The sequence below is a fragment of the Rattus norvegicus genome, chromosome 5 (genome assembly GCF_021556685.1).
Source record: "Rattus norvegicus strain SHRSP/BbbUtx chromosome 5, alternate assembly SHRSP_T2T, whole genome shotgun sequence".
Classification (NCBI taxonomy): Eukaryota; Metazoa; Chordata; class Mammalia; order Rodentia; family Muridae; genus Rattus; species Rattus norvegicus.
In genome coordinates this window covers 63,559,849-63,587,517 of record NC_141538.1, presented here as the reverse complement: position 1 = coordinate 63,587,517, position 27,669 = coordinate 63,559,849, and the positions used below count along the sequence as shown (strand labels likewise).

General features: G+C 45.4%; 1 protein-coding gene across 8 annotated transcripts in view; it reads left to right on the top strand.

Annotated features, from left to right (window-relative positions):
• Positions 1-1,602: 1,602 nt before the first annotated feature.
• Positions 1,603-27,669, top strand: part of Gne (glucosamine (UDP-N-acetyl)-2-epimerase/N-acetylmannosamine kinase) — a 40,374-nt gene continuing 14,307 nt past the window's right edge. For 2 of the 8 annotated variants that reach the window (XR_015687464.1, XM_087660057.1), the window contains exons 1-4: positions 11,702-11,944; positions 16,440-16,645; positions 21,077-21,528; positions 25,872-26,024. Coding sequence is in view for 4 of the 8 variants with exons in the window: in XM_087660057.1 (XP_087516183.1) it covers positions 16,482-16,645; positions 21,077-21,528; positions 25,872-26,024 (769 nt within the window). In the remaining 4 variants the exon portion in view is untranslated. 8 annotated transcript variants of the gene reach the window in all.

Here is a 27,669-nt window from a genome sequence, read left to right as displayed (position 1 = left end):
TAAATGGGCTGAACAGGTGTCCGCAGAACATTCCACCCGAACGCAGAGTGTGCCTTCTCAGCACCTCACAGAACTTTCTCTAAAACCGAACACATCCTCGGTCAACAAAGCAAGTCTCAACAGATACCAGGAAACTGAAATCACTCCCTGCATTCCGCCTGACGACCATGGATTAAAGCTGGACATCAACAACAACAGAGACAATAGAAAGCCTACAAACTCATGGAAACTGGACAATTCACTGCTGAATAAAAAAGGGGGGGTGGTCAAGACAAATTAGGAAAGAAATTGAAGACTTTAGAGAACTGGATGAAAACGAATACATATCACACACAAACTTGAGGGGGACGAAGAGGGTGGTTCAGAGGCAAGCCCATAGCACAAAGGCCTGCATAAAAAGGGGGTGGAGGGGAACTCATACTAGGAACTTAATAGCACAACTGAAAGTTCTAGAACAAAAAGAAGAAATAACAGCCAAAAGGAGTAGAAGGCAAGAAATAATCAAATTTCAGGACCGAAATTAGTAAAACCAAAAATTAAATTAGTAAAATTAAAAAAAAAATCAATGAAACAAAGATGGTTCTTTGAGAAAAATCACTAAGATTGACAAATCCTTAGCCAAATTAACTAAGAGGTGGAGAAAGAAGATCCACGTTCAAGTTAGAGATGAAAAGGGGAGTGGGGCATAAGTGCTGGAGAGATGGCTCAGAGGTTAAGAGCACTGACTACTCTGCCAGAGGTCCTGAGTTCAATTCCCAGCAACCACATGGTGGCTCACAACCATCTGTAATGGGATCTCTTCTGGTGTGTCTGAAGACAGCTACAGTGTACTCACAATACAAAAATAAATAAATAAATAAATAAATAAATAAATAAATAAATAAATAAATAAATAAATAAATCTTTAAAAGAATAGAAAGAAGAAGAAAAGAAAGTGGGGGCATAAAACAACATTCACTAAGGAAGTCCAGAGAATCACAAGGGAAAACATTTTCTCCTCGTGGTCCCATCCTCTTGATGACTCTAGCTTATGGTAAAGTTGAGAGAAAATTAACCGGCATAGACTGTCTCCAGGATGACCTGGAACTCAAGGTCCACTTCACACCATGGAATGCTACTGGGTGCCACCCAGTAAGGCACTTACATTTAGTTATAGATCACCTCAGGTGGGACATAAGCCTGAGTCAGTACGGGACCGTGGAGATGATCACTTACCGCTGAAAGGGAGGGTTGTATTTATAACAAGCAGATCGTTAGCCGGGATCCCTCTGGGGGTCCCTGAACACTGAAAACATAAACGTGCACCCTTTGTAAGCAGAAGCATATTCTCTGTCCTAACAGCTTACCTGAATGTGATTTAATTTTCCTTCAATCTAAGGAGCTTAAGGTTTCTAAATATGGCGAACTTTGCAGTTGCTAAGGACCCCTAGTAAGTCTTGGTGTCCTCATTGCTTTGTTCAGAGGAATGCATTGGCAGATGTCCTGAAATCACCTGTGTGGAAACCGAGTGGAAAGGACAGTGGAATTCACGTTGTGGATGCTGTCCGTCCAGTGCGCATTCAGAAGCTCAGTAGAAACTTTTTTTTAATTGAAAATAAAATCACTGAGTTCAGTCATCCATCAAGAACAGGGAAGTGGCCCTCAGGTGCCAGCTGTCCTCCTACTTCAAAACTAGTGTCCAGGAACACAGGAACAATTCAGAGCCTCTCTTTCCCTCCCTTTCGAAGAGGCGGGGCTTGAGAGTTAGTCTGGACCGCAGGTGCTTACTAATGACCACTTCATGGTAGCTAACCCAAGAGGACAGACGGCTGCTCAGTGAGTCTGACCACACCTCAGGAAACGGCTGTGCCACAGGATGGAAACACACATGCCTCTCCACAGGGAGCAGAGCCACGCAGGACCTCATGTGAGTAGCTCAGGCCACCCCTGCATCCCCTAGAGCACGGTGGCTTTGCTGTCAGAGACACGGGCCGTCGAAGGAGGAAGGGAGCTTTAGTTTTAAATCTGTCCCATCTACTGTTTCTTAAATGTCTTTCCTCTTGCTCACCCTGGCTCGAAGCTGTATGTTTAGTCACTGTATAGCTGTGGGGAGTCTCTGTCATCATCCCGTTTTGTTTTTGTTTTTGTTTTTGTTTTTTTTGTATTTCCAAATGCAGAGGTTAAAACAAACTCTTCCCTTCCGATGCCTTTGGCTCTTATCAGATGAGAAAGGGTTTGGTTTTGTCTTTTGAATTCTTCACTTCATAAATACTGTTTCTTTCCAAAAGGTACAGTGTTTGATGTAACTTCATTTTGCTTTTGAAACATGACCCACAGACCCGCCTTAATTGATACCGGCCGCGGCTGAGTTATTGAATGACCATATGGGGCCCGAGCGGTTTCTTTGTGTTAATTAGTATCTAAGTCAAAATTGCCAGGTTTATCTATATTTAGATCACCACACGGTACAGTGTATCAATACGTGGTATGTTTAAGCTAAGCATTGACTGAAGGACACCAGCAGCTGTATGTTCTAGGGCAGCAGTGCCTTTAATCGAACGTCTCGGTGTGAGAAGATCACCTACAGTTAAGGAACGCTTCTAAGAACTTGTCGGGGGGCGGGGGAGGTTTGAGACAAGCAGGCCCAGGAGGAAGAGGAAGGAAGAGAGTGTGGGAGGGGCTGGGCCAAACTCCACGGCACACGGAAAGATTTGTCTTTATGAAGTTCATAACTCTGCCTCTTGAATCTGTGCCAGCTTGGTTTTTTTTAAAAAGTAAATAAATCAGACAAAAGTTTTAAAAAGAACCTTTTCAGTTAGGTGGTGCTGTTCATGCCGTACAGTTTAGGTCGGCAGTGCAGTGGTGAGTGCAATTGCCTTCCCTCAGAGTCTACAGCTAACTGACCAAGCTAGTGAGGCCCAATTCTGATTTGCCTTTGGTGAAAAGGTATTATTTTTATTGTTTAGCAGTTAAATTCAAGTTTAGACTATTGGAGCTTCCGGCTAAAACGAAGCTGTTATTTTCTGCCCTCAGGTCTTCTGTGAGATCTAGTTATTGTACTTACAAGGACAACAGTCACTCTGAGCAAGTGCTCTGCATCTTTTTAAGTCTCCTAAGGTTTATTGCCTACAGAATATGAGAGAGCAAGGACAGAGAGGAACCGAATGTGTCCCTCAAGTTGTTGGATAGACAGAAGGCCATTCACCGGGAGCTGTGGTTGAGGAGGACAGCCAGGTTTATGAGGTCAAAGAAATCTTTATTTGGGCCAGTTTGACTTGAGGTGTCTGGGAGCAGCTGGCTAGTGAGTGAGCCTGGAGGAAGACGCCTCGGCTTGATTTTCAGATCTAGAATAATTTTACATGATGGCTAAGCCACTCAAGCGAATGAGGTCAAGCGTGAGTATTAAAATGACGTGTATAGGAAACTAGATACATAATCCTGGGAGCCAACTTTCGCACCGGGATTTGAGGCAGTGTAGTGGCTAGAGGTTAGAGAGACAGACCGGAAGGCAAGTGTCCTGGAAGCCCAGGAAATGGAGTGTTTCCAGAATGAGGTGGAGGTTGTGGTTGCAGTCCCAGCATTTAGAAGGGAGAGGCAGGAGGATTGGAGTTTAAGTCATCCTTGACTCCGTAGTGAGTTTCAGGCCTATATGGCACTCTGTCTCAAAAAGAAAAAAAAAAGTTTCGTAAACTTTAAAGTAAAGAAAACGTCAAATGAAGAGACGCTAGAGGGAAGGAAAAGCAGTGCTGGGGCTGCGGAAGGAGCGAGCCTGAGTAAGAAAGACGTTCACGTCCAGAAAAGCTTCCCAGAGGAAGGCATCCACTTTCACAGAACTCCCCACCTTATTCAATTCAATTTCATAATGAACTACTGAGGCCCAGACAGTAACATATGTAACAAACAAAAAAACAGTCAGCCTTTGGTATCCACAGGGGGATTGGTTCCAGGAAGCCTCAAGGGCATCAAAAACCTGTGGACATTCAAGCCCCTTACAGGAGACGAGGGTGTTTTCCTACAGTGATAGCCTTCACACGTCGCCTGCATAGTTAAATCCCCTCTCAGTCACCCACAACACGCAGCACAACGGAAACACCGCATCCTGCTTAGGCTGGGTTAACTACCAAGCAAGCAACAAGAACAGAAGCCATGCGATTCAGGGCAGACACAGATTTTCTGGATATTCCTGCCGATAACTCCTTAAACCCGTGGATGTGGAACTTGCAAGTATAGAAGCGTATTTTATAAAAAAAGAGTTGACCACAAGTAACACTAAGGAGGAGTCAGGAGAAAAAAATGAGACGGTAAAAAGTATAGTCTGACATTTATCCTGTAGGTAAAAAAATCACGAAGTTGGCTTTCCCGTGGTGAGATGTATTCACCGCACTCCAAGATTTCCCCAAACTTGACTGGAAAACACCAGTAACAAACGAAAACAAAACCCCCAGACAGAGAGTGGTGCCTTGGACTGAGAGTGAGCAGTATCTTTAAAAAGCAAAAAGCCAAAACCAAAAACCAGATATTAGGTACTGAATCAATCATGCCCATGACAAGCCTGTATTTGTAACCTATGCGTTCCTCTACGTCCTGAACCTCATGGAAACCTCCTAAGATTCCACAGACTCATTAGATCCAAAGCTAGAGCACCATCTCCCACCCACAGCTCATTCTCTCTGTCTCTGCTTAGGGTAGGATAACAGCTTGCCAACCACCCACATATTGAGGCAGGAACTTCCGTCCCTCACTACGGTTTCTGCCATCTGCGCCTATCCATTCTGTCTCCACATCCTCTCAGTTCCACTGTCAGGATTCATCTTCTCCCTCCCTCCTCTTTCCTTCCCACTTCTCACCCTCTTGAGTCAGGCTCTCACATGGTCCTGGAACTCACCAGGACTTCCTGCATCCATTTCCCAACTGCTTGGATAACAAGTGTGTGCCATCATGTCTGACAGGATTCTCTTCCTTAATTCCCGTTCCCGTCCCTTGGAGATGTTATTTTCCTCTAGTCCCTCCTCTTCCTAATCCATCCCCCATAATTCCAAATGCCACCTCAAATACGGAGAGGAGCATGTCTGGCTTTCTGAGTGTGTGATGCTATGCATGGCCCTTGCTGACCTGGCCTTCCAGGTACACATCGCAATTATCTATCTTACAGCAACAATGGATTTCTCCTTGTTCCTCCGGCTCATTACCACTTTTCACACTTGATTGTTATTAAAAACTTGGCAGTAAAGAGTACTATGGGGCCAGCTAGATGGCTCAGTGGGTAAAATTTCTGCTCTATAAGCCCAACAGTCTGAGTTTCATTCTCCAGATCTCACAACGGAAGGAGAGAATCAATTCCCCAAAAGTGTCCTCTGACATACACGTGTGTGTCATAGCATGTATGAGTGCACACATACACATGCACACACCATGACAATCATTTTTGTTTTTTAGGAAAGGATATTTAAGCCTAGGTGGTGGAGGATGACCAATGAGGGGGTGTCGATTACAGAGTGATGTGGACCGTGGGGAAAACCAGAGATGTCCAGGACCACCCTTAACTGACACAGTCTTTACTGCCCACATTTCTTACATAAGTAGTGATTCCAGGAACTATCAGAGAGAAGCACACAGAGCTAACTTAAAGGAATCTAAAATCTGATTAAGAACTGTGTCACGGGTGAGGAGGTAGCTAGTATGACTTGATCTCTCAGAACGTTAACTGTAATGTTTATCATCACAGTCAAAAATGTATCCGTTCAAAAACGCCCAGGAGCTAACAGACACAAAATGGGCACTCAAGCCAAATGCTAAAGAAATTCAGTGGAGGGAGGATTGTCTTGGTGTGGAGAGTTCGGATTAAGTTTCAGAACAGATAGGACTTGAAATTCAAGTAAGGCACAAGAAGCTCAGACGAGGCTAGGTCTTGCAAATGTTCAACACAAACACGGGAAACAAAGAAGAAAGTGTTCAGGACAGAGGAACTAAGGCTGGGGTGTAGTTCGGTAAAGTGCTTGTCTAGCGCTCACAAAGCCCTGTGCTCAATCCCCCAGCCCCACATTAACCTGAGCATAGGGATGGTGTAATTCCCAGCACTGGGGAGGTGAGGCAGGGGGATTAAATTTTCAAAGTTGTCCTCTGCTGTAGGGTGGGTGTGAGGCTAGCCTGGTATCCATGAGATGCTAGAGAGAGGAAGGAGCAGGGAATGAAGAGAGGGGAGGTGGAGGGAGGGGAGAGAAGACAAGAGAGCAGAGGAGAGGAGCAGAGAGGCCAGGAGAGGAGATGCTGTAAACAAGGCTTTACCCACGGAGGTCGAAATGGAAAGCTTAAGAATAAAAGAAGCTCTGAAGACAGAGAAAACCATGGACGAGTGCTCACAACATGACAGTGCTCACATTCAGGGACAGGACAAGAGGCAAAGAGGAAGAGGAAAAGAAATGGAAGAAACGATTTGAAACATAGAATTGATATTATCCCAGTGGGGGAAAGGAAGACACAGAACTGGGTTGAGGCCTTATGCTCATGCCAAGGCCTCAGAGATGTTAGCCTTAAGCATACATCTCTTCTTGTTGCTTTGTTTGAGATGGAGTCTTAACGACATAGCCCAGGCTAGTCTTGAGCTCCTGGCCAATATCATGCGGATGTTAAGCAGCCCATTTGAACCACTAGGCACCGTATCCCATCCTTGTCATCCAGCATTCAAGGACTGGGGTGAAAGGCAATTTGTTTGATGACAATTTAGGAGACAGAGTTGAGGTCAACCAGGACTGCACAGCCAGACCCCATAGGACCTTTCCTTCATCCTTAGCTCACTAACTAATATGGCTTGGGCGCTCCAGCAGGACAATGGATTAACATGTGGCATTTATACAACAAGCATGGGTTATCCCTTCACCAGGAGTTGTGGACCAACAGCAGATTATTTCCTTGGCCTTTGTCAGGAACCCAGGAAGTTTCTCCGAAGGTTCCTTGCTGGTTGAGTTCTGTTGACTATAGCTAAGTACCAGGAAGTCCAACGGAAAAAACTTTTATAACTTTCAGTGGGACATTATTTTAGAGAACAACTATGTTGACCCAACTTTTTATTAAAGGCAAACTAGTTTCTCTCCCCACACTTTTCCGGGATTTGTGCCAGTTCCTGAACTTTTATTAACCAGGGATGGCTGAGTGCTTCCTGGTTTACATTGGTGAAACAATTTATCCCCTAGTCCACAGTGAAACAATTTATCTCCCTAGTCCACAGTGAAAGCTACATTTTAAAACCTCAATAAAGCACAACCTTCTATAGTAACAAACGCAGCAAGTCGGATTTATGTTTGCCTTCTGTATTGTGCGGGTCTCTTCTATAGCTGGCAACATTAGCAGAGTCAGCTTGCCATCACAGACCTCTGAAAAGCATGCTAACTGGTAACTGCAGCTATGAAGAGTCATTTAACTGCTCTGAAATATGAGTCTCAAAACGGGTCCCTTTGCCATTAGTACCTTAACCAGTCTCTTGTTAGCCTATCTTTTAACCTTAAACTAAAGTTCACTCATACACTTTAGGATGTTTCTGGATTCTTACAGACAATGTAATCTCGTGTGTGTGCGTGTGTGTGTGTGTGTGTGTGTGTGTGTGTGTGTGTGTGTGTGAAGGCCCACTTGCACATTGTAGCTGTGTATAGAGGTCAGAGATCGCCCTCAAGTGCTGTTCATGTTGTCCTGTTTTAGGCAGTCTCTCACTGATCTTTAACTCCCCTGAATAAGCTACAAGGTCAGACAATGCAATCTTAATCCTTATGGTTTTCCTAGGGCAAAAAAAAATTGCTTCCTCGTGTAAGACAGCCACATAAGGCAAAGTTAGTGTAGGAGCCATTCTGTATTCTGAGTGCTACAGGACGTTTCTAGAACAAGCACTCTAACACCAATGAGAGCAGAAAAGAGGAGGTGTCATGGGGGGACTGAAGCCAGGGCAGCTCCTGAAAGGCCCAGGACAGGGTCCTGCTTGTGTTCTCATTTTATACTTGAACACCACAAGCTAAGAGGAGCAAGCAAGCAAGATTGGTCAGGTGAAGAGCAATCGACCCATTGTTTCAGCTGCTCTTCCGGGTCATTCATGATGTTCCAGGTCAAAAGTGAAGTTATACTTGGTGAAAAGCCATGCCAACAACGTCAACAAGTCAGTTTCTGTATTTTGTCTTTTTTATACCTTATTCTGCTTCATGGGGAGGTTAGAAGCAACAGAGTGTACAGCATGCTTTACCCTTCACACTCTAGGCACCCTGTCAATCAAAAATATTGTAAGTGAGAACAACTAAATGAAGAATGTTTACTATGTATCCATATGGTTGCTTACTGTAGCCCAGGCTGTCCTCAAACCTGTTTCTTTTCTTCCTGAGGGCTGGGATTCCAGATAGACCTAATCTGCCATCTAGCTGATTTGATCTCTCCCTCTCCCTCTCCCTCTCCCTCTCCCTCTCCCTCTCCCTCTCCCTCTCCCTCTCCCTCTCCCTCTCCCTCCCCATTCTCTCTTCCCCTTCCCCCTTTCCCTCCCCCTTCCCTACCCCTCACCCCATTGCCTTTTTCATGAATCAAAGCAGAGACAGAGAATATATGACAACATCTCTGCCTCCCTTGGGGCCCCTTCCAAACAACATGGCAGACACACAAACGCTCTCTCCAGTCTCACTTATACTCAGTCCTGAGTCACGGTCGACACAGTTTTCCAAGCAGCCATCTGCAGTGACTTGAAGTTGGGGACCAAAGTCATAAATCTGGGGGTTCTCCCTGACCTTCAGCTTTGTTGTTTCTTCTTGTCGAATGACTGCCAGGAAAAGGCATCTGAAGACAAAGAGGATCTATCCTGATGCTAAAAGTGGAGAGACAGCAGAGCCGAGAAGACAGCACAGTAGCGGAGTACTGGTATTGCAAAAACGCAGAAAATAGGGGCGGAGGCAGGGGAAAAGTCCAACTTCTAAATAGACTGAAGCCAGAAAGCTGTTCGTGATCCCAGATAAGCCAGGCACTGGATTCTGTCCTCATGCTATACCTGTCCTGCCTCTGAGGTAATATCTGTGTCTGTGGGTATTTTATATTATTTCTGGCTAGTGTGAAGGGCGATGTTTCCCTCATTTCTTGCTCAGCCTGTTTATCATTGGTATAAAAGAGGGCTACTGACTTTTTAAAGTTAATTTTGTATCCAGTCACTTTGCTGAGGGTGCTTATCAGCTGTAGGGGTTTGGTACAAATTTTGGGGTCACTTATCTATCATATCACCTGCAAATAGTGATGCTTCAATTTCTTGTCCAATTTGTTTCCCCTTGATCTCCTTCAGTTGTCTTGTTGTAGCTAAGACTTCAAGTATTATATTGGATAGATATGGAGAGAGTAGACAGCCTTGTCTTATTCCTGATTTTAGTGGAAGTCTTGCTGGGAGAGTGTTCACAAGCCAAGAAGTTTTGTCAAGCTCCACGAGGAAATAACAAGGAAATGGCTTCTCTCCTTCAGCCTCCAAAGGGCGGATACCCTGCTACTGCCTGTATATTGGTTCTGTACATACCCCTGACCTCCGGAAACATAAGATAAAGGAAGTAAAAGAGCATTACAGCAATGGTAGGAGGCTAGCAAACCATTTACTGTCTGGCATTGGGAGTTTATGTCCAGATTCACATCCTTATTAGTACTTGATGGCTGCCTGTGGCTCTCAAATGTATCATACTCCAAATGCAATCTTTTAACTTTCCTTCCCAAACCTGTTCATCAGTCTATCCGAGTCACCCTAGAAAGTGCCACAGACACCCAGCCAATTGCTAAAAACAGAAACTGGGAAGTCATTATTTCTTCCTCATAACCAATCAATAATAAGTTTCATCACTCTTACATCTAAATGAATTGCATATCCCCTTCAGTGGAATTTTCACTGACAGCAATTCTCGACTCTCTACTAATCCATTCTCCACCCAGCAGCCAAGATGGTGTTTAGAAAAGACATGTGATGTGAAATGTGTTGGAAAGGGATGTGTTAGCTGAGCATACATGAATGGTGACTTGGTCAACTTACAAATCGATGGTTGCTCTGACCTCAGACAGAAGGGTAGACAATGTCACCTCTGTGTACAAAACCACTCCCTATCTGTCCTTCCAGGATGAGGTGAACTTTGCTGGATCCAACAAGGCTACACGAATGCCATGTAAACCAGAGCTTCATCCTTGACTGAAATAGACTGCAAGCTGTAAAAGTCTAATGGGGTTCACATTTAGCCTATAGCAAGAAACCCCAATGGAGTGTTAGATTGTTTAAATAGTATCCCTTAGGGACGCTACTGGATTGAGCCTCTGGAAGCTGAGGCAGGAAGACTAATATGGGTTTGAGACTAGACTGGGCTACACAGTGAATCCCATGCCAGTTTCAGCTAGGTACAGTGTAAGATCCTGTCTCAAAACAAACAAACAAACAAACAAAAAAACCTAAACAAATAGATTTGAAAGTTCCACTTGTGGCTTTCTGCTGTTGTCTGAGACATGGGGGTAGCTATCTTGTTGAGAATGCCATCTGGCTTCTTATGCTCTTGCATAAGGGGTGGTAAATGCACCCCTGTCAGGAGGCTCGCCACCACCTGGAACTTCAGCTCCAGGATACCTTATGCCCCCCTTTGGATTCCATGGCATGTGCATTCTAATGCATGCATACCCTTCCCCATATACATAATAAAAATAAGCTAAAATAAAATCTTTTTTTAAAAAAAATCCAAACACTTCATCAGGAGCTAGCTGCACAGACCTCTCTCCCCTCTTCCTGGGTCTTGGAGCTACAATCAGTCTGGAGATATTCTAGAGACGTCTGTGTCCCTCAATCTACCAGACTATTGAAACAATCGACTCAAAGAAACTGGAATCCCCCCCGCCCCAAGAATCTCATGCTCAGAGAAAGAAAAGGCAGAATTGTGGTACTGGAAAGAGACTCCACACGGGACTGACAATTTGCTACTGCCACTTTACTGGAGAAGTTGGAGTCCAGGCAGTACTGGATAGGCTACAGCTTGACCTGGACCGTTTAGATGTGCTCGTCTCCAACTCTCTATATTTTAACCTAAAATTTGATCTCCCCAAATGAACCCGGGGGATCTTTGGATATTTCTGTCTCTCTTCCCAATACGGCCACATTGAATTAACCTCCGTTTTCTGCTTTTTAGCTAGTAACTTGTTTGTTCTCGTTAACTTATGGAGGACAGGTGACAGAACCTGGCCTCTAGGGCACAAACTGTGACGCCCAAGTTCGGTAACAAACTTGCCTAGATCCCTGGAGTGGCTGGCAACTCGGAGTTGACAGTTACGCTCAGTTAGCATGTGTATTGCCACTCTATGCTCCGGTAGAGCCTGGTCGCAGGGATGGCAAAAAAATTGCAGGATCCACTCTAGGACCACAAACACAGAGTTGCCTTGGAGCTTGGTCCACGAGATGGCTCTCCGCTTGGGTGCAACGCTAAAACAACCATCTCGTGGGAGAACTCGGGCTTCATTGTGGGCTCTGCTAAAGGAGAGAACACCCACAGGCGAAAAGTAGGCTCAGGAAACCGAGTGGATGTCACTACCAGAGGTGACACGACAGCGGAAGGCTCTCTACACGACCAGCCAACAGAAATACGCCAAGGAGGGGCGGGGGCGGAGCCCGAGCTGGAGCGATCGACGGTTCGGCGCTCCGCAAGAGCCGTGTGTGGGTGTTGCGAATGCAGGAGCAAAGGCTTGTGCTGGATCGAGCGCCGAGTCGTCGAGCGGCGCCGGGTAGCGGAAGCCGCGGGGTGCGCTTGCCGGGGCCTGCCCCGTGGACCCGTTGGACCCGAGCCTGCAGAGTGCCGAGGTGGCGCCGGAGGGAACTAACCCGGCGGAGGCCACGAGTCAGTCGGTGACTCACGAGCATCGTGCCAGGCTCTGACACCATCGCTGCAGTTGTGGGCCTCGCGCTGTGTGCCCGGGTTCTGCACCGCAGGGCGCCTCTGCTGACCCGGTGCGTTGCTCCGGCGTGGGATCCCGGAGCTGTCAGGCTCAGCGCGAGGGTGAATGGGGACCGGGGCGTGCAAAGGTAGGCCTGGCCAGGCTCCAGCCCATCCGTGCGGGCAGCAGACAGCACGGCCCTGGGTACCCGAGCAGAGGCGTGAGATACCTGCGAGGGCCCACCACTGCCTAGGGTGGAGAGGGTTTGCACTGAGGGACGTTTCAGAGACCCGCCCAACTCTGACCGTCTGGACTCTCGGTGTCCTTGGAAATTTGATAGACGTTTATATCCATCCCTGAACAGGCTTGTAAAATTGTTAGAGCAAGGGCTAGGCTTTGCTCCTCGATAGGAGGGGTGTGGTGGCGGGGAAAGGTTTAACAGTAAAGATAATGGTTTAGCCCAACTGTAAAGGCTCTGAAACGAACAGCAAACTGAATTATTATAGCTGGGCAGCAGGGTTCGGAGAATTCTGTGCAGCCCTACCCTTTTTATTGCGGCGAGTTCCATCCGTTCTGAGTGAAAGGAAGGAGTGTCCCAAGTTCTCCGGAAAGGTTTGCACACGTGGATGTTTGTGAAATGTATACACAAGGTAGAAGGTGTGTAAGGGCAGTGACCTGCGTGTAGGAAGGTCATCTAGACCTGGGTTTGAAGTTGTGTCAGTCATTAACTAGCTGTGATTTAGAGCGAGTGGATTTTTTTTTTTTCAATACCTCAGTGTCCCTGTCTGTATGGTGGAGTGAAGGAGGACGCTTAGAACGCCATGTTAGCCAAGTGCTGGTGAAAGCGCTTAGCAAATGTTTACTTTACTATTGTTTTCTCTGCTGGGGACTACTTGCACAAGTGTACTTATACTTTCTCGTGGTTGGGACATTCATTTATTCTTTTGCAGCGTTCTTAAAGCACAGTTGGGTTGAATGTAGTATGTGAGTGTTGCCATTTCTTGGAGCCGGGGATGTTGCTGCTGGTGGTGGTATAACGCTGAAAACTTGACTTGATTTTGGGTGCTCAGAACCCAGTAAAATCAGTCCTATAGTTCAAGCAGCTGTAATCCCAGTCATCCGAAGCCTTGGGACTTTGGGAGGGGGCAGGGAGACAACAGAGAGCCTGTTTCCAACAAGGTGAAAGTGTAGCAGCGAGCTGGTGAGGTGGGTCTGTGAGACAGGCATAGAATCGATAGAAGACTCAAAGGCAGAGAAAGTGAAACGTTCTACTGAAGCAAGCTGACAGCTCCTGTTGGGTGGGATGGGTCCCAGACTTGGGAGTTCTGACAGGTGGACTCTGGGTGAGGCATTTTATAAAATCCATGTGTCGGTCTTCAAGTCCATCTTCGCATCAGTCATCTGTCTTCCCATTTCCCTTATTGTCAGGTCCTCCAGTCCAAGTGTTTGCCCCGGGCAGCCTTCTTTCCTTTCTGCTGTTTGTTTGTTTGGGTGTTTGCTGTTGTGTTCCTTTCAATCTCACCCACCCACCACCCACCCCCGCCAAGTCTTACAGAAGCAAGCCCCTCCACTCCTTATCTCTACCCCATTTCTAACTCCCTCAGCTGGGCAGACCAATACTAGAGCTTGCCATCCGGCCTCCACTTTTACCCATGCAGACAGCCATTTCAGCTCCTGTGCTCAAAACCGTTTGCATTTTGCAATGTTTGGGGCCTCAGCCTTTTGCATGGGAATCCACAGTATGCACTGTCAAATATAGATACAGTTGATCAATTTTCGTTTTTGTCCAACATTTCGCTATATAAAGAAGCACATTTTATCTTGCTTTGCATTGTGCTTTATGAAACCTAAATTCCCTTTAAATGGTTTAAGTCCATTTTGTCACATTCCCTATCCCAGATTGACAATGAAGATGCTGGTCACTATCTTCAGTATAAAATGTGCTTTTAGTGGTTCAGGCCTTTAATCCCTGAGGCCAGGAAGCAGAACAGGCAGATCTCAGTGAGTTCGAGGCCAGCCTGGTCTACAGAGAGAGTTCCAGAACAGCCAAGGCTACATTGAGAGACTCTGTCTCACAAATACAAACCAAACAACAAAACAGAAGTCCCTTTGGAATGTTTTATGCAGAGCAAATAACAACTTGTTAAAGATTCTGAGTTCTGATGCTCCTGTTTGTGAAAGCAAAATGGTTGGGGTCTGTGTGTTGTAGGCCCTCTTCCCCAGTGTCAGCCCCTAAATCAAGAACGAGACTGTTTCTGCGCCTGTCTCTGCCTTCTTTGCAGAGCCTAACATTCGGGAAGGGCTTGCCTTCATGGCACTCATAACCCTTCATTTATTGTAAAGCTGATAACTTGCAACCATGGTTTGATATTCTATTGGCTTTAAATTTGTCCGTGTTCCTACTTAATTCAGAAACATAATATTTAAAAACTAAAGAATGTAGCAACGGTTTGTAAAATGTTTTCCATTGCATAATATACATTATATATATATTTATAAATAAATATGTATATATAGGAGGATGGTGCATTCCTATAATTCCTGCATTCCTGAGGCTTAAGGCAGGAGGATGGCCATGAGTTAGGAGCTTATGTAATGAATGTCAGACCAGGCCAGCCAGGGAGGGCTACAGAAGGCTCAAAACACAAAACACCAACAAAAACAAAACAGAAGAACAAAACCAAAACCCATAAATAAGCCCAAATAACAAATGTTGAGGACAAGGCAAGGAGAAAAGATGGAAAGGAAAAGAAAGAGAAGGAAACCAAACTGGTGCTGGGAGCCTCTAAGGAGAGTCATGCGACTGAGAGCTCAGCCTGGCACGCTCTGTTGAGATGTGTGGTGACTTCTTTATCTGAAGTCGTGGGGCTATACCACCCAATCATGAATTTATGTATTTATCTGCTTATCTGCTTGTTTATTTACTGGAACAGGATCTTACCATAGGACTCTGGCTGGCCTGGAACTTGCATGTAGACCAAGCTGGTCCGGAACTCACAGAGATCTGCCTGCCTCTGCCTCCTGAGTGCTAGGATTAAAGGCTTGTGCCACACCATGCCCACTATGAAAGAATCAGCTGTGTGTGGATCTTTATTTTTTTTTAATTTTTTATTCTTCTCTCATACATTACATCCCAGCTGCAGCTTCCCTCCCTCTCCTCCCACACTCCTCACCTCCCCTCTCCCCGGGATCCACCCTCCTCTTCTTCTGGAATAGTTTTTAAAATTCAAGAAACACTCCTCTTTAAATGTTCTAAGATTTAATTTATTTCCCTAAAAATGCTTTGACTTTAAAAACAACAACAACAACAAAAAGGACACTTGTGCTTTTACAGTTTATACCACTGGCTTCCTGGGGTTCATTGGAACAAGAGTTCAGTATAACTTGGCAAACACAGAGAACCGGAAGAGAGAGAGCTCACTGTTGTGTAAAATAAAATAGAAGGTGACCAACTGCCAGTCATTTGCTCTGCCTCACCCAGCAAATTAAATGTCACCGGCAGTTTAGTCAGCCCACGTTCGGTCAGCGGAGGGAGGATTCTGTGCAAGAACACTTGAGACAGCTGATACGGAAGAGCAGTTTCGTCTTCAATCATTGAGCAGTGCTTTGCCTCTGCACAACACTCATTTGGTATCTTACAAGAGGTTTCCCCGGGTAGAGTTAGCCTCTTCTGGGTATTGTGCTTTCAGAATGGGTCTTGTCGAGGGACTGTTTGCACGGTCAGGGAGCTCCACACTGAAGGACACAAACAGTTGCTTTCGATGGTGTGCACACTGCAGAAGACTCCTGACAGGCTTCTCTAGTGAGCTTCAGAGTACGACTCTATCACATTCTTACCCAAGCTGCACAGATTCTTAATTCACGTTCCAAATATCGATGTACTTCCTTAAACCCACTAAGCTCAGAGTCCAAGGAGGGGAAGCTTAACATCGCTATTGGGAAGCTTAAAATGTTCCATAAAACAAATCCCTCCCCTATCCCTTCCCCTCCCCTCTTATCTCTTTGCCCCTTTCTCCTGTCATGTCTCCCCAGACTGACTTCCAACTCAAGATCTTCAGAGCCTTCTGCCCCAGCCCTCTGAGTGCTGGGATTACACGATAAGCTGCTTGTAGGGACAAACTCCACAAAGCAGCTTCTCTCGTCCTAATTTTAGACTTCGTGAATGAAGGGTGTGGTGTGAGAGCAGATGGGAAGATACGTGGGCAGAGGAGTTACACTAAAGGGTTTTTGTGTATGGGGTAGGGCGGCAGTGCCAAGAGGAAGGTGGCGTCTATGAGGGATGGGGTGAGAAGCACCTGGGGTTTATGGGAATCCTTCCCAGAAGAGGTGACACTTGGCTGACTTCTGAAGCCTGGGTAGGCGTCTGGGCAAGAGGGGAAGGAAGTGTTAGGTAGAGGTGCCTAGATCTATGAATGGCATAGACCACTAGTGAAACCACAGGCTCTCTGAACTATGAAGTTGGAAGCGTCACTTTGGAAGTCTGTAGGAGAAGGCAGGACTAGAGACAGACATACACCACTGATCCCTATCTCAGTTATAAACAGTAACTTACTTTTTTGTACCATTAGGAACTCTATTTTAAAAAACTCTCAAGTAAAAAAAAGCAAGTCATGGAGAAGAACGGGAATAACCGGAAGCTTCGGGTTTGCGTTGCTACCTGCAACCGAGCCGATTACTCCAAACTGGCCCCCATCATGTTCGGCATTAAGACGGAGCCTGCGTTCTTCGAGCTCGACGTGGTGGTGCTGGGCTCTCACCTGATCGACGACTACGGGTGAGCTGAGTGCTTCCTTGATCTTCTGCCTCCCGTGTGCCCTGGGGAGCTTGGGTTCTGTAGGCTGTGAACCCTCTGTCACGCCCCATTTCTTCCCTAGTCTCCCCGTACCTTGGAGAACTTGGGGAGCATATCGGAGTCGGCTTCTTCAGTTATAAAATAGGGTGAAGCCAAAAAGGTAGTGGAGCCTGCCACAGGGATGCTGTTTAGTAACAGATGCTAGATAACCGAAGGCTGAAAACATCGCTGTTTGTTACTCACTCAGAAGCACCGAGTGCATGCCTATGTGCGTGTACCTGTGTGTGCGTGTACCTGTGTGTGCGTGTGTTTGCGTGTGCCTGTGTGTGTGCTCGTATGTGTGCGTGTGCATGTGCCTGGCCTGTGCGCGAGGGTGCACACGTGTGTGCGTGCGTGCGTGTGCGTGTGCGTGCGCATGCACATTCATGTGTGCATATGTGTGTGCGCGTGTGCGAATGCATGTGTGTGTGTGTGTGTGTGTGTGTGTGTGTGTGTATTTGGTGTTGGGGTTTGAGCCCAGAGCTTCAAGCATGCTAAACACGTGCTTTACCACTGAGCACCGTTTACCCCACCCCATTGTGTCTTGTGAGTTCCGAGGGCAATTCTTAAAGTAGTTTACCGAACTGAGTGTATTGGTGCACATCTATAATCCTACCACTTGGGAGGCAGAGGCAGGAGGATTGCTTTGAGTTTGAGGCCTGCCCAGACTACACAGTGAGTTTAAGTCTAGTAACGGCTGCACAGACCCTGTCTCCAAACAAACGACAACAGAAACCAGCTCTGGTTTATAAGGTAGTATAAATGAAACGAGATATACAAAAATCTAACTTATTTTGAGGCAAATAAAAATGTCCTGTCACCAAGATCGTTGCTATTACGTGTGTGACATTAAGGTTTGCACTGTATGCAGGGTCTATTTGAAAACTTCAGGGTAGGTAATTTGAGAGAGCCCTGGGTGGATAAACCAGAAAGGAGCTTGGCTTTGCCCTCAGCATATATCTAGTGCCCCCTTGTGGTGTGAAAATGTCCATGCAGCCTCCAAAGACTGCTGGAGCAACAGGACCTTAGACACTAATGCACATGGAGAACAAGAAGAGTTCCACTGTATCCAAGTCTCCCCGCGGCAGCTTGCTGTAAGAAGACAGATAAGGAGCAGAGAGCAAGCTTATGGGAGCTCCCACAGATGTGTTTCTTTTTAAGTTGAAATGAATTCTGGCATTCTAAGACACTTGCTTGGTAGGACATAGTTTGAGGTGGGGGTGAAAGTCTCAGTAGGTTTTGAGTGACAGAGCTTGGGCAGGAAGACGGGAGGCTCTCCGGGAAGTGGAACAGCCAGCACCTGAGGTAGAAAGGTAATATTTGCCGGAGAGACCATGCTGGCTCCCAAGACTTGGACTTAACTGCCTTCTGCCTTGGGTTCCCAAATAGGTGGGGCCTGGGTACACATTACTATGCCTGACCTGTATAAGTTACTTTCACAAGACATAGAACAGTGTGGGCTGGCGAGATGGCTCCTCAAAAGCCTGATGACCTGAGTTCAATTTCTGGAGCCTACACAGAGTGCAAGGGGACAGTTCCTAAAAGCTGTCCTCTGTGTACCTCAGCGCACGAGTGTGCACAGACACACCGACACACACACACACACACACACATACAGTGCATGTACCCACTCACATGATAACATCTTTAAAATGACAATAAATCAGCTGAAAAAGTAAGCTGATTTCTGTCCCGACTTGCACAGTCACAGTTTTATGTTGGTTCAATTTAAGGAGACTTTAACTTTATTATAATTAATCTGAAGGAATGGGAATTCAGTAGAAACTATGCTTCAGATTTTGAATTTGGATTTTTCCTGGGCTAGAAGTCTGTAGTAAGAACTCAGGGTGCGACCATTCTGCTAGGTGGTGTTTGTAAGCCTGGCTGTTTGGTAGAACGGGTGCGCACTGCAGTTTCTCTCTCTCTGCTGTGGTTTTGTTTGTGCTGAGACACTCTTATGTAGCATGGCTGGCTTAAAACTTGTGTGACCCAGGCTAGTCTGAGCTCGCAGCAGGCCTCCTGCCTCGGATTCCCAAATGTTGCCATAGCAGGCAGGCCTGTGCTTCCAAGAGTGCCCGAATGCAGTTTCAGTTTGTGACATTTTGATTTACAGTGAAATTATTATAAGGACTCGCCCTCAGGATTGCTTTCAGCTGGCATTCGCGCGCACTCTCTAAGACTTGAATGGGGGAGCTGGCCGATGACTCGGCAGTTAAGAGCGCTTGCTGCTCTTGGAGAGAACCCAGATGCATTCCTGCTCCCACATGGCAGCTCACAGCCATCCGTAACTCCAGTTCCAGGGATCTGACTCCTCCCTCTGAACTCTACTGGCACCAGGCACACACGTGTGCACAGACTCGGGCAGAATACTCACACAGGTGAAATAAAATAAGCAAACCACGTTCACAGTTGACTGTGACTGTGAGCAGCCTGCGTGCAAATGCGTCTGTCCTTTCAGCAGGTGGCTAGTCCGCTCGGGGCTGCGCACGGGGCTCCGCTCGGGGGCTGCGCACGGGGGCTCCGCACGGCGGCGGCAGCGAACGAAGACCCTGCCAACATGGAACCTAGCGCTAGCGGGGAAACTGATCTCTGGATAAGTCATAAACATATGTAATAATTGCGGAGACTACCGTGATACTTTTATGTATCATTCTCTTCCATCATAAGGAATAAATTTACAGTCTGTAGTCTTACTAGGGGGCATTGGGAATAAATGTTCAACTCAAATTATAAAATAGCTTTGCAGAAAAACTAGTGCAGTTTCTAGGAGTGTCCGAGCAGTTTATGGGGGTATTTCTCCCAGTTTCCCCTTACAAGCTCTGTAAAAGGGTTTTTAAATACTGAATGACTACAGTGGTGCAGGCCCGCTTAGACATCTTAGTGAGGCCTTATCTCAAAGTAAAATAAAACTAGGGGCTTAGGCTATAGTGTGGTACTTAGCATGCGGGAGGCCCTAGACTTGGTCCCTGGTAACACACACACACACACACACACACACACACACACACACACACACACACGGGGATAGGGTGGGTGGGGTACATGAGAAACAATTGCTCATTCAGTCATAGAAAGGCAACTAGAAGTGTTTGACCATTGGAAACTAAACATGTACTTCTCAAAGTAGCCTGAGTCAGCACATTACAGAGATGCACACACCCATGCTTATTACAGCCAATTCACAACAGCCAAGTTACGGAGCCAGCCTAGCCTGGTGCTGGCCACTGGGGCGATCGCTGAAGGAAATGTGGTTATGTTGTGAGAGTTATGTTAAATAAAATCAGCCAGGTTTGGAGAGACAGACCGCCTGTTTGCTTTCTCATGTAGAACACAGATTTGAAGTAATATATAAGCATGCATATGTTATATGCACAGATATGAGAGTAGGCAGTGGACTGAGGGAAGGAACAGGAGAGGGCCAGAGACTGGTACTATGGGATGGGGAAGCAGAAGGAACTGCGACGAAGGGGTGGAGGGTGGGGGAGAAAGGGCCGTGGGAGAGTCTGTAAGAAGACAATATAATGATACTATGTATAAAGTGTCATGGTGACCCCGTTACTTTCTTGCATCCTAACTGAAGAAATCATTTTAAAAATTAAAAGAAATGGGGCTGGAGAGATGGCTCAGCGGTTAAGAGCACCCGACTGCTCTTCCAGAGGTTATGAGTTCAATTCCCAGCAACCACATGGTGGCTCACAACCATCTGCAAAGAGATCCGATGCCCTCTTCTGGTGTATCTGAAGACAGCTACAGTGTGTACTTATATATAATAAATAAATAAATCTTTAAAAAAAAAATTAAAAGAAATGTATATTACAGTGCCCTGCCAGGCATCCTGGTGCCCTGCCTTTTATTTTATATATTTATTTTTTATTTAAAAAAAAAACCAAACAACTGTGTTTGGAAACTTTTTTCCCCCATTAAAGTGACAATTGTGGAGTTGGGGATTTGGCTCAGTGGTAGAGCGCTTGCTTAGCAAGCGCAAGGCCCTGGGTTCAGTCCCCAGCTCCGAAAAAAATAATAGGAAAAAAAAAAGTGACAATTGCTTCTTGAAAAGAAAATAGATGAGTGATAAAAAGGAAAAGATCTGACCATCATTAAAAGTCCAATTTCTTTCTGCCCCCCAAAAGAAAATGTCTCCCCCTAGTACTGTCTGGGCATGGGGTGGGGGGACAGCTGCGCTCCCCAGGGAAGGCGTTGCCACTGATTCTATGTAACAGTGTGGATCCTACACTGCACTTACCGCCTTTGCTCTCTATTTGCAATGTAATTACTTGTTTTAGCAAGAACGATGTAAGCAAGTCTCACTTCAGGGTTAGCATTGTTGCTGTCTTATGTGAGAACACGGGGTCACTTCTTGTTGCTCCTGTTTAGAAACACATACCGCATGATTGAGCAGGACGACTTTGACATCAACACCAGGCTACACACGATTGTTAGAGGGGAAGACGAAGCAGCCATGGTAGAGTCAGTGGGCCTAGCGCTAGTGAAGCTACCGGATGTCCTCAACCGCCTGAAGCCTGACATCATGATTGTTCACGGAGACCGATTTGACGCCCTCGCTCTGGCTACATCTGCTGCCCTGATGAACATCCGCATCCTTCACATTGAAGGAGGAGAGGTCAGCGGGACTATTGATGACTCTATCAGACACGCCATAACAAAACTGGCTCACTACCACGTGTGCTGCACCAGGAGTGCAGAGCAACACCTGATCTCCATGTGTGAGGACCACGACCGCATCCTTTTGGCTGGCTGCCCTTCCTATGACAAACTGCTCTCAGCCAAGAATAAAGACTATATGAGCATCATTCGGATGTGGCTAGGTATGTATGCCAAACTTTTTGGGCCAATGGTTGTTTTGCCACAAAGCATTGAGTGAATTTCAGTCTTTTTGGAAACACATGGACACAATGTTCCATTAGCGACCAGAGAACTAAGGTTTTTACTTCATAGTTCTTGCTTTCTGTCATCTCTTTACCTCCAAGATTATCTATAAAATAGACATGCCTGATTGATTTTTAAATGTTTTTACATGGAGTAGTTTTATTCCATTAAGTATTTTAAATACTTTAGTGTATTTATTAATTATATTTCATAATTCAGTGAATGGTATTCATAAGGATAGTTCTTTAACAGTTTTAATATATGTTGATAAATAAGCAAAAATATTTTTAAAAAATTAATTTCATTATTGTGTGCATTTACACTTGTGTATATATTTAAATCTTGATGTGCATTATGTACAGAGGTCTAAGGATGACCCTTAGTCAGTATGTCCTTCTATGGTATGATCTAGGGATTACTTAGGTCAAGACTTGAGCATTTTAACCTAATGGCCTCCCATTGTTTTTGTTTTGTTTTTCTTTCCTTCTTTATTATTTATTTTATTTATATGACTACATTGTAACTGTAACACACCAGAACAGGGCATCAGATCCCATTACAGATGGTTGTGAGCCACCATGTGGTTGCTGGGATTTGAACTCAGGACCTCTGGAAGAGCAGTCAGTGCTCTTAACCACTGAGCCATCTCTCCAGCCTCCCCCTCCAACACCTTTTTTCCTTTTTTTTCTTTTTCTTCCTTTTTTCTTTTTTCTATTTTTTAGACAGTATCTAGTGTAGTCTGGCCTTGAACTTGTTATATAGCTCAGGATAACCTTGAACTCCTGATCCTCCTGATCTCCCTCCTATGCTACCACACCTGTTGACAGTCACAGTTCCTACTTTGTCAACAAATGGGGAAAAGGACAAGGAGATGGCTCATGGGGTCAGATGTTTGGCAAACAAGCATGAGGACCTGAGGTGACGCCTAGGAATTCACTATAAAGAGCCAGCTGTGGTGGTGAGGCCTTGTCCCAGCTTGGGGGGTAGGTAGAGAGCAGAGGGCCAGCCAGTCCAGCGTCACTGGACTCTAGCTTTGATAAGCGAGGCTGCGGCTGCTGGTCGCCACTGGCTGGGCGACAAGCCCCAGAGCTTCTGTCTTCCCTCATTCCTGCGCTGGGGTTCTGGGCAGACGCTCCCATACCTGCTTTTTTAGTTTTGGGTTTGGGGGGTTTGGTTGTTTTTGAGACAGGGTTTATTCTGAGGGCCTGCCTGTCCTGGAATTTGCTATGTAGACTAGGCTAGCTTTGAACTCACAGAGCTCCTCCTTCCCCTGATTCCTTTCCAAGTCCTACATAAAAGGTGTGAGCTACTGCCTGACTCAAACCTGGTTTTTGTTTGCTTTCTGTTTTGTTTGTTTTTAAATGTGGGTTCTAGGGCTCTGAACCCTGACCCTCATGCTCACACACCAAGCACTTTAAGGGGCACTGGTATTGTTAAACAGTAGCAGGCGAAGTATTAGATTTTGTGATCTTCATAAATAAGCCTTCAAGTCTTACTCTGCTAACAAAATTACCTTTTGTTAACAGAGTAAGGAAAACCAGATCACAAACAGAAATATGAATGAACCAACTTAATAGTAAGAACACTGCGGGACGGTGGAAACACACACCTTTAATAGCAGCGCATGGTCTCTGAGTTTGAGGCCAGCCTGGTCTACGGAGCAAGTTCCAGGACAGCCAGGGCTACACAGAGAAAATGAAACAAGGCAGGAAACTAAATCTACAGTGAAAATACTATGTTGGCGATGAGGAATAATTATTTAGTACTTTTTATGAAAAGCAGATCTGTTGAATAATGAAATTAAAGAACAGAAATTGGTAATTGCATAATCAAAGAAATAAAAGTGTTACTTTTATCTATTTTTTAAATGTATTTTGTGTGTGTCTATGTGCGTGTGTGTGCCGCAGTACCCTGGGAGGTCAGGACACTGTGTGGGAGTCAGTTCTCTCACCTTGTGGGCCCTGACCTACAGCTCCAGTTGTCAGCAGAAGCACATTTATCTCTGGAGCCTCTTGGTGGGCCCAGATTAGCTGTTTTAGTTCAGACATGTTAAAACAGGAACGCCATTGGGCTTTCTCACAGGTAAGCTCATCCACTTCTTCCATGCCTTGTCTTTGGGTCGGTGTGCTGCTGTCAAGGATGTCGTGTCTCTTCTCCCCACCTCACGGGTCTGAGTAAATGCTCCTGCCCTCTGCTCTGGTCATACTGTCAGCTTTCTCTCTATTATGGAAATGCGTCACTGAAAACCTCTAATGAATAGAAAGTGACCATTAGAAAGCAAGAGTTGAGGACCAGTGAGAGAACTCAGCGGCAAATGCTGTTGCCTCCTTACAGTGCTGTCCTGACAACCCACTTAAAGGTGGGAAGAAAACGGATTCCATAGAATTGACCTCTGACCCCCCCACCCGCACATCGTGCCTGAAAAAGAATACTAATTTTTTTAAATGAAAAAACAGTGCATTAAGACTGTAATTCAAATTTAAAGCCTATTTGACCATTTATACTTCATTCTAGAAACAGCAAAACCTGGATATTTAGTTTTTATATTTATTTCTTTATTTTCAGACAGAGCTTAGCTCTATAGCTCTGGCTATCCTTGTACTCATTGCATAGCCCAGGCTAGTTTTGAACTTGTGGCATTCCTACCTCATCTTCACATGTACTGCAGGGCTTACAAGTGTGCACACAACACCCAGCTTCTTGTTTTGTTTTTTAAGCCAGTGAAAAAGGAAAACACAAGACAGTGAGCAGAACTGTCTATCTGGCAACAATGGATTTCGTACAAATAATACACTTTGCTTCTCCACTAACAGCTTCTTTTTTTTTTTTTTTTTTTTTTTTTTTTTTTTTTTTGGTTCTTTTTTTCGGAGCTGGGGACCGAACCCAGGGCCTTGCGCTTCCTAGGTAAGCGCTCTACCACTGAGCTAAATCCCCAGCCCCCTACTAACAGCTTCTTATGTTATCACTGCGCTTACAGGAAAATAAATTGTGCAGGTCACTTACAACATGCAACTTTATTACCTGAACATTAATATGATCCCAATGAAATATTAGCAAGATCGAAAGGATACATTAAGCTCGTAATAGTGAGAGACACCACATAGTTAACATCAGACTTCACTGCTGGGAATAGACAGTTTTGGCTCAATGCCTTGAGCTTTCTTTCTCAGAAGAAAGAGGAACATCTTTGAAAATGTGTTCCAGGCCAGTCACCACTACATGGTGAGACTCTGCCTCAAAAACAAACAACAAACAAACAAACAGGTATAGTGGCACATGCCTGTAATCCTAGCTCTTGGGAGGAAATCAAGAGTTCAAGGTTCTCTTTGGCTATACTGAGTGCAAAGCTAGCCTGGAACACGGGACACCCTGTGCCAAAACGAAACACAGTCGAGGGTGGTGAGATGGCTCAGCTGGTAAGACACGTGACCCAAGCCTGAGTTTGGTTTCTGAGACCTATATAATGGAAGGAGACTGACTGAAAGTCCTCCTGTGTGTGCCATAGCATGCGCAGGACCCCTCACTAGTAATAATAATAAATAGAGTTTTATAAAGGTACACTCAAAGTAGAAGGTCCATGGGAAGTGGAAATCACTCATGGAAAGAACTGCTAGAGTTCCCCTGAGTCGTCTGCTTACCCATGCACTGTACGGGACGCTCCTTTGCATGGGACTATAGAAGTCCTTAGCATCCCAGCCCTCAGGGCTAGTGTAGCTGGATACTTGATTGGTGAACCCTGACTTTAATTCCCAGACTCCTGGGGTGAGGGGTCCCTCTCCTTTTCAAAGAAAACCCTCTGAGAAGAGATCAGAACTTGCTTTCTATAAGGTAAGGGGAAAGATGAGGGGTGGAGAGACTCTGAGAGGAGCTGGTATCCTTGGAGCATATTGTCTGCATAGACGTTGGTGGTGTAGATACACTGTGAGGATGAGGGTGGGTACCTCCACTGCCATGGTGAAGCCGGAGAGCATCCCTCTGTTTACCTGTCAGGAAGGAGCTTATTCACATTACAGCACCACGGGTGGCAGCTGTGAGTCGGGAGAACGATACATAGTATCGTCCTGTCGATTATGGTACCAGTACTGAGGTTACCTGGTAACCTACAGGCTTGTCCTTTAGACTTCTGCTAACACAATGAGAGAGGCTGGCTCCCTCTTCACCTTTGAAAATGCGTTCCAGGCCAGCCACACTACATCATGAGACTCTACCTCAAAAACAAACACCACCCGTACCAACAAGAGTCTTAACTAATGAAGCTCTGTGGTTCCCTTTCTTTAAACAGGTGATGATGTAAAATGTAAAGATTACATTGTTGCCCTGCAACACCCGGTGACCACCGACATTAAGCATTCCATAAAGATGTTCGAACTGACACTGGATGCTCTTATCTCATTTAACAAGAGGACCCTAGTTCTGTTTCCAAATATCGATGCAGGTAATGGAACTTGAAGATGAGATTACACTGTGAACCTTCTCAAACTTTGACATTTGTCACCTCTTTTCTTGCCCATCTTATTAAAGGCTCTTCTGAAGTGCATCCTGGTCAAAGGTTACCTAGCTTGCTGTAGATCAAGAGGTTGTGATGTTTCTGTCAAGTCCAGTAGAGACCACAGGCAGTAAATACTTTTTAGAGGATCTTGCCAATGTGCAGTTTGCTCCCGTGTTCAGTCTTTTCCCTTCAGTGTGCACTGAGAAGAAACTCTAAGGCCTGTGAGACATAAACCTTAGACCTCATGGTGAAGAGTGTCTCCAGCAAGTGCTGATGCCACTGGCCTCAGTAAGATAGCCTTTATTATTAATTGTTTTCTTTCCTATTTATGCTAGCTATGCCTCAAAGTATAATCTGGAGCTTAGGGAGTTTGGATCTGGAGTCCCCAACCTGTCATTCCTTGAGCCTGCTGTGGATGGTCACCTGAGAGCCGTGATCTTTAGTGCTAATCAAGACCGTAGGCAAGTTGATGGGGATCTGAGATGTAAGACAGAGGTTGAGTCAGGGTCTGACACTAAGGGACTTTCAAATATTGGTGTGGACATTACTCACTGTAGGACTCTTCGGGTTCCTTTCGTAACAGAAGTGGGACCTTTTCTTTGAAATGCTAAGATATTACCATCCACTCCAGAAGAATCTTTTCTGTTAGAAGAAACAAGACTCTGAAGCCAGGTTTTGATCAGGCAATATAAAATATTTCAAAAACCTTTAAGGTTCTTTTTAGATCCTGTAAGTCCTGTATCAGTAATTATAATTTATCTGTTCAGCTCCAAATGATGTGTTGTTTGTAGTAACTTTCCTGAATGTGTACACTTTAGAATTAGAGAGAGTTTTCTTCTGTTCAAAATAAAATGGCCCCTGAGATGCAGTGGCTGTGTCTCTGCAGTCACAGCCACGCAGATGCTTAGGGGAAGGATCCCTTGGAACACTGACTCAAAGAAAAAAGCATTTCAATTTAAAGGAAAATTACTTGAGTCAGGTCCCCACATGTGCCTCCACTGTCTGTGAGCAGCCAGAACCTTGTCATCTTAGAGCCCAAGTGCCTGCAATTTGCCTATGGTGGGCTATAGGGAAGAACTAGATTAGTGCACATGGCTTAGACTTGAAACCGAAGTGGAGCCTTGGGATAGCAGGACCTTCCAGAGTGCCAAGCTCTCCCATAATTGTAGGTGAGGGTTGGCATGTAAGAAAAGTGGCCTGTCATCTTGCGGGGTGTTGGACCCTGAGCCCATTTACCTATCTTGTCACATAGAGAAAGTTTAAAAGAAAAAGAAGGGATACATACATAGCTTCTGGTGGGTTGATGGCCCCTACCCATTGGTGAGCATTGTGTGCCTTCCAGTCAGATGACCAGTACGCATGTACACACATGTGGGCACACGCACACAATTGTAGAAAAAGAAAAAGACAAGGGAGTGATCATGAAGTATTGTTTTTGTTTTGTTTTTTTCTCATAGCTTTAAATTGTTTTAAAGTGGTGCCATTTAAAATAAAATGGCAGCTGTGGCATTGGACCCTGGCCATGTTGCCTTGAGTTTAGTTCACAAAGGTGAGAGTTTGTGAAAATGTGAGCAGAGTTAGGCAAAGCAGC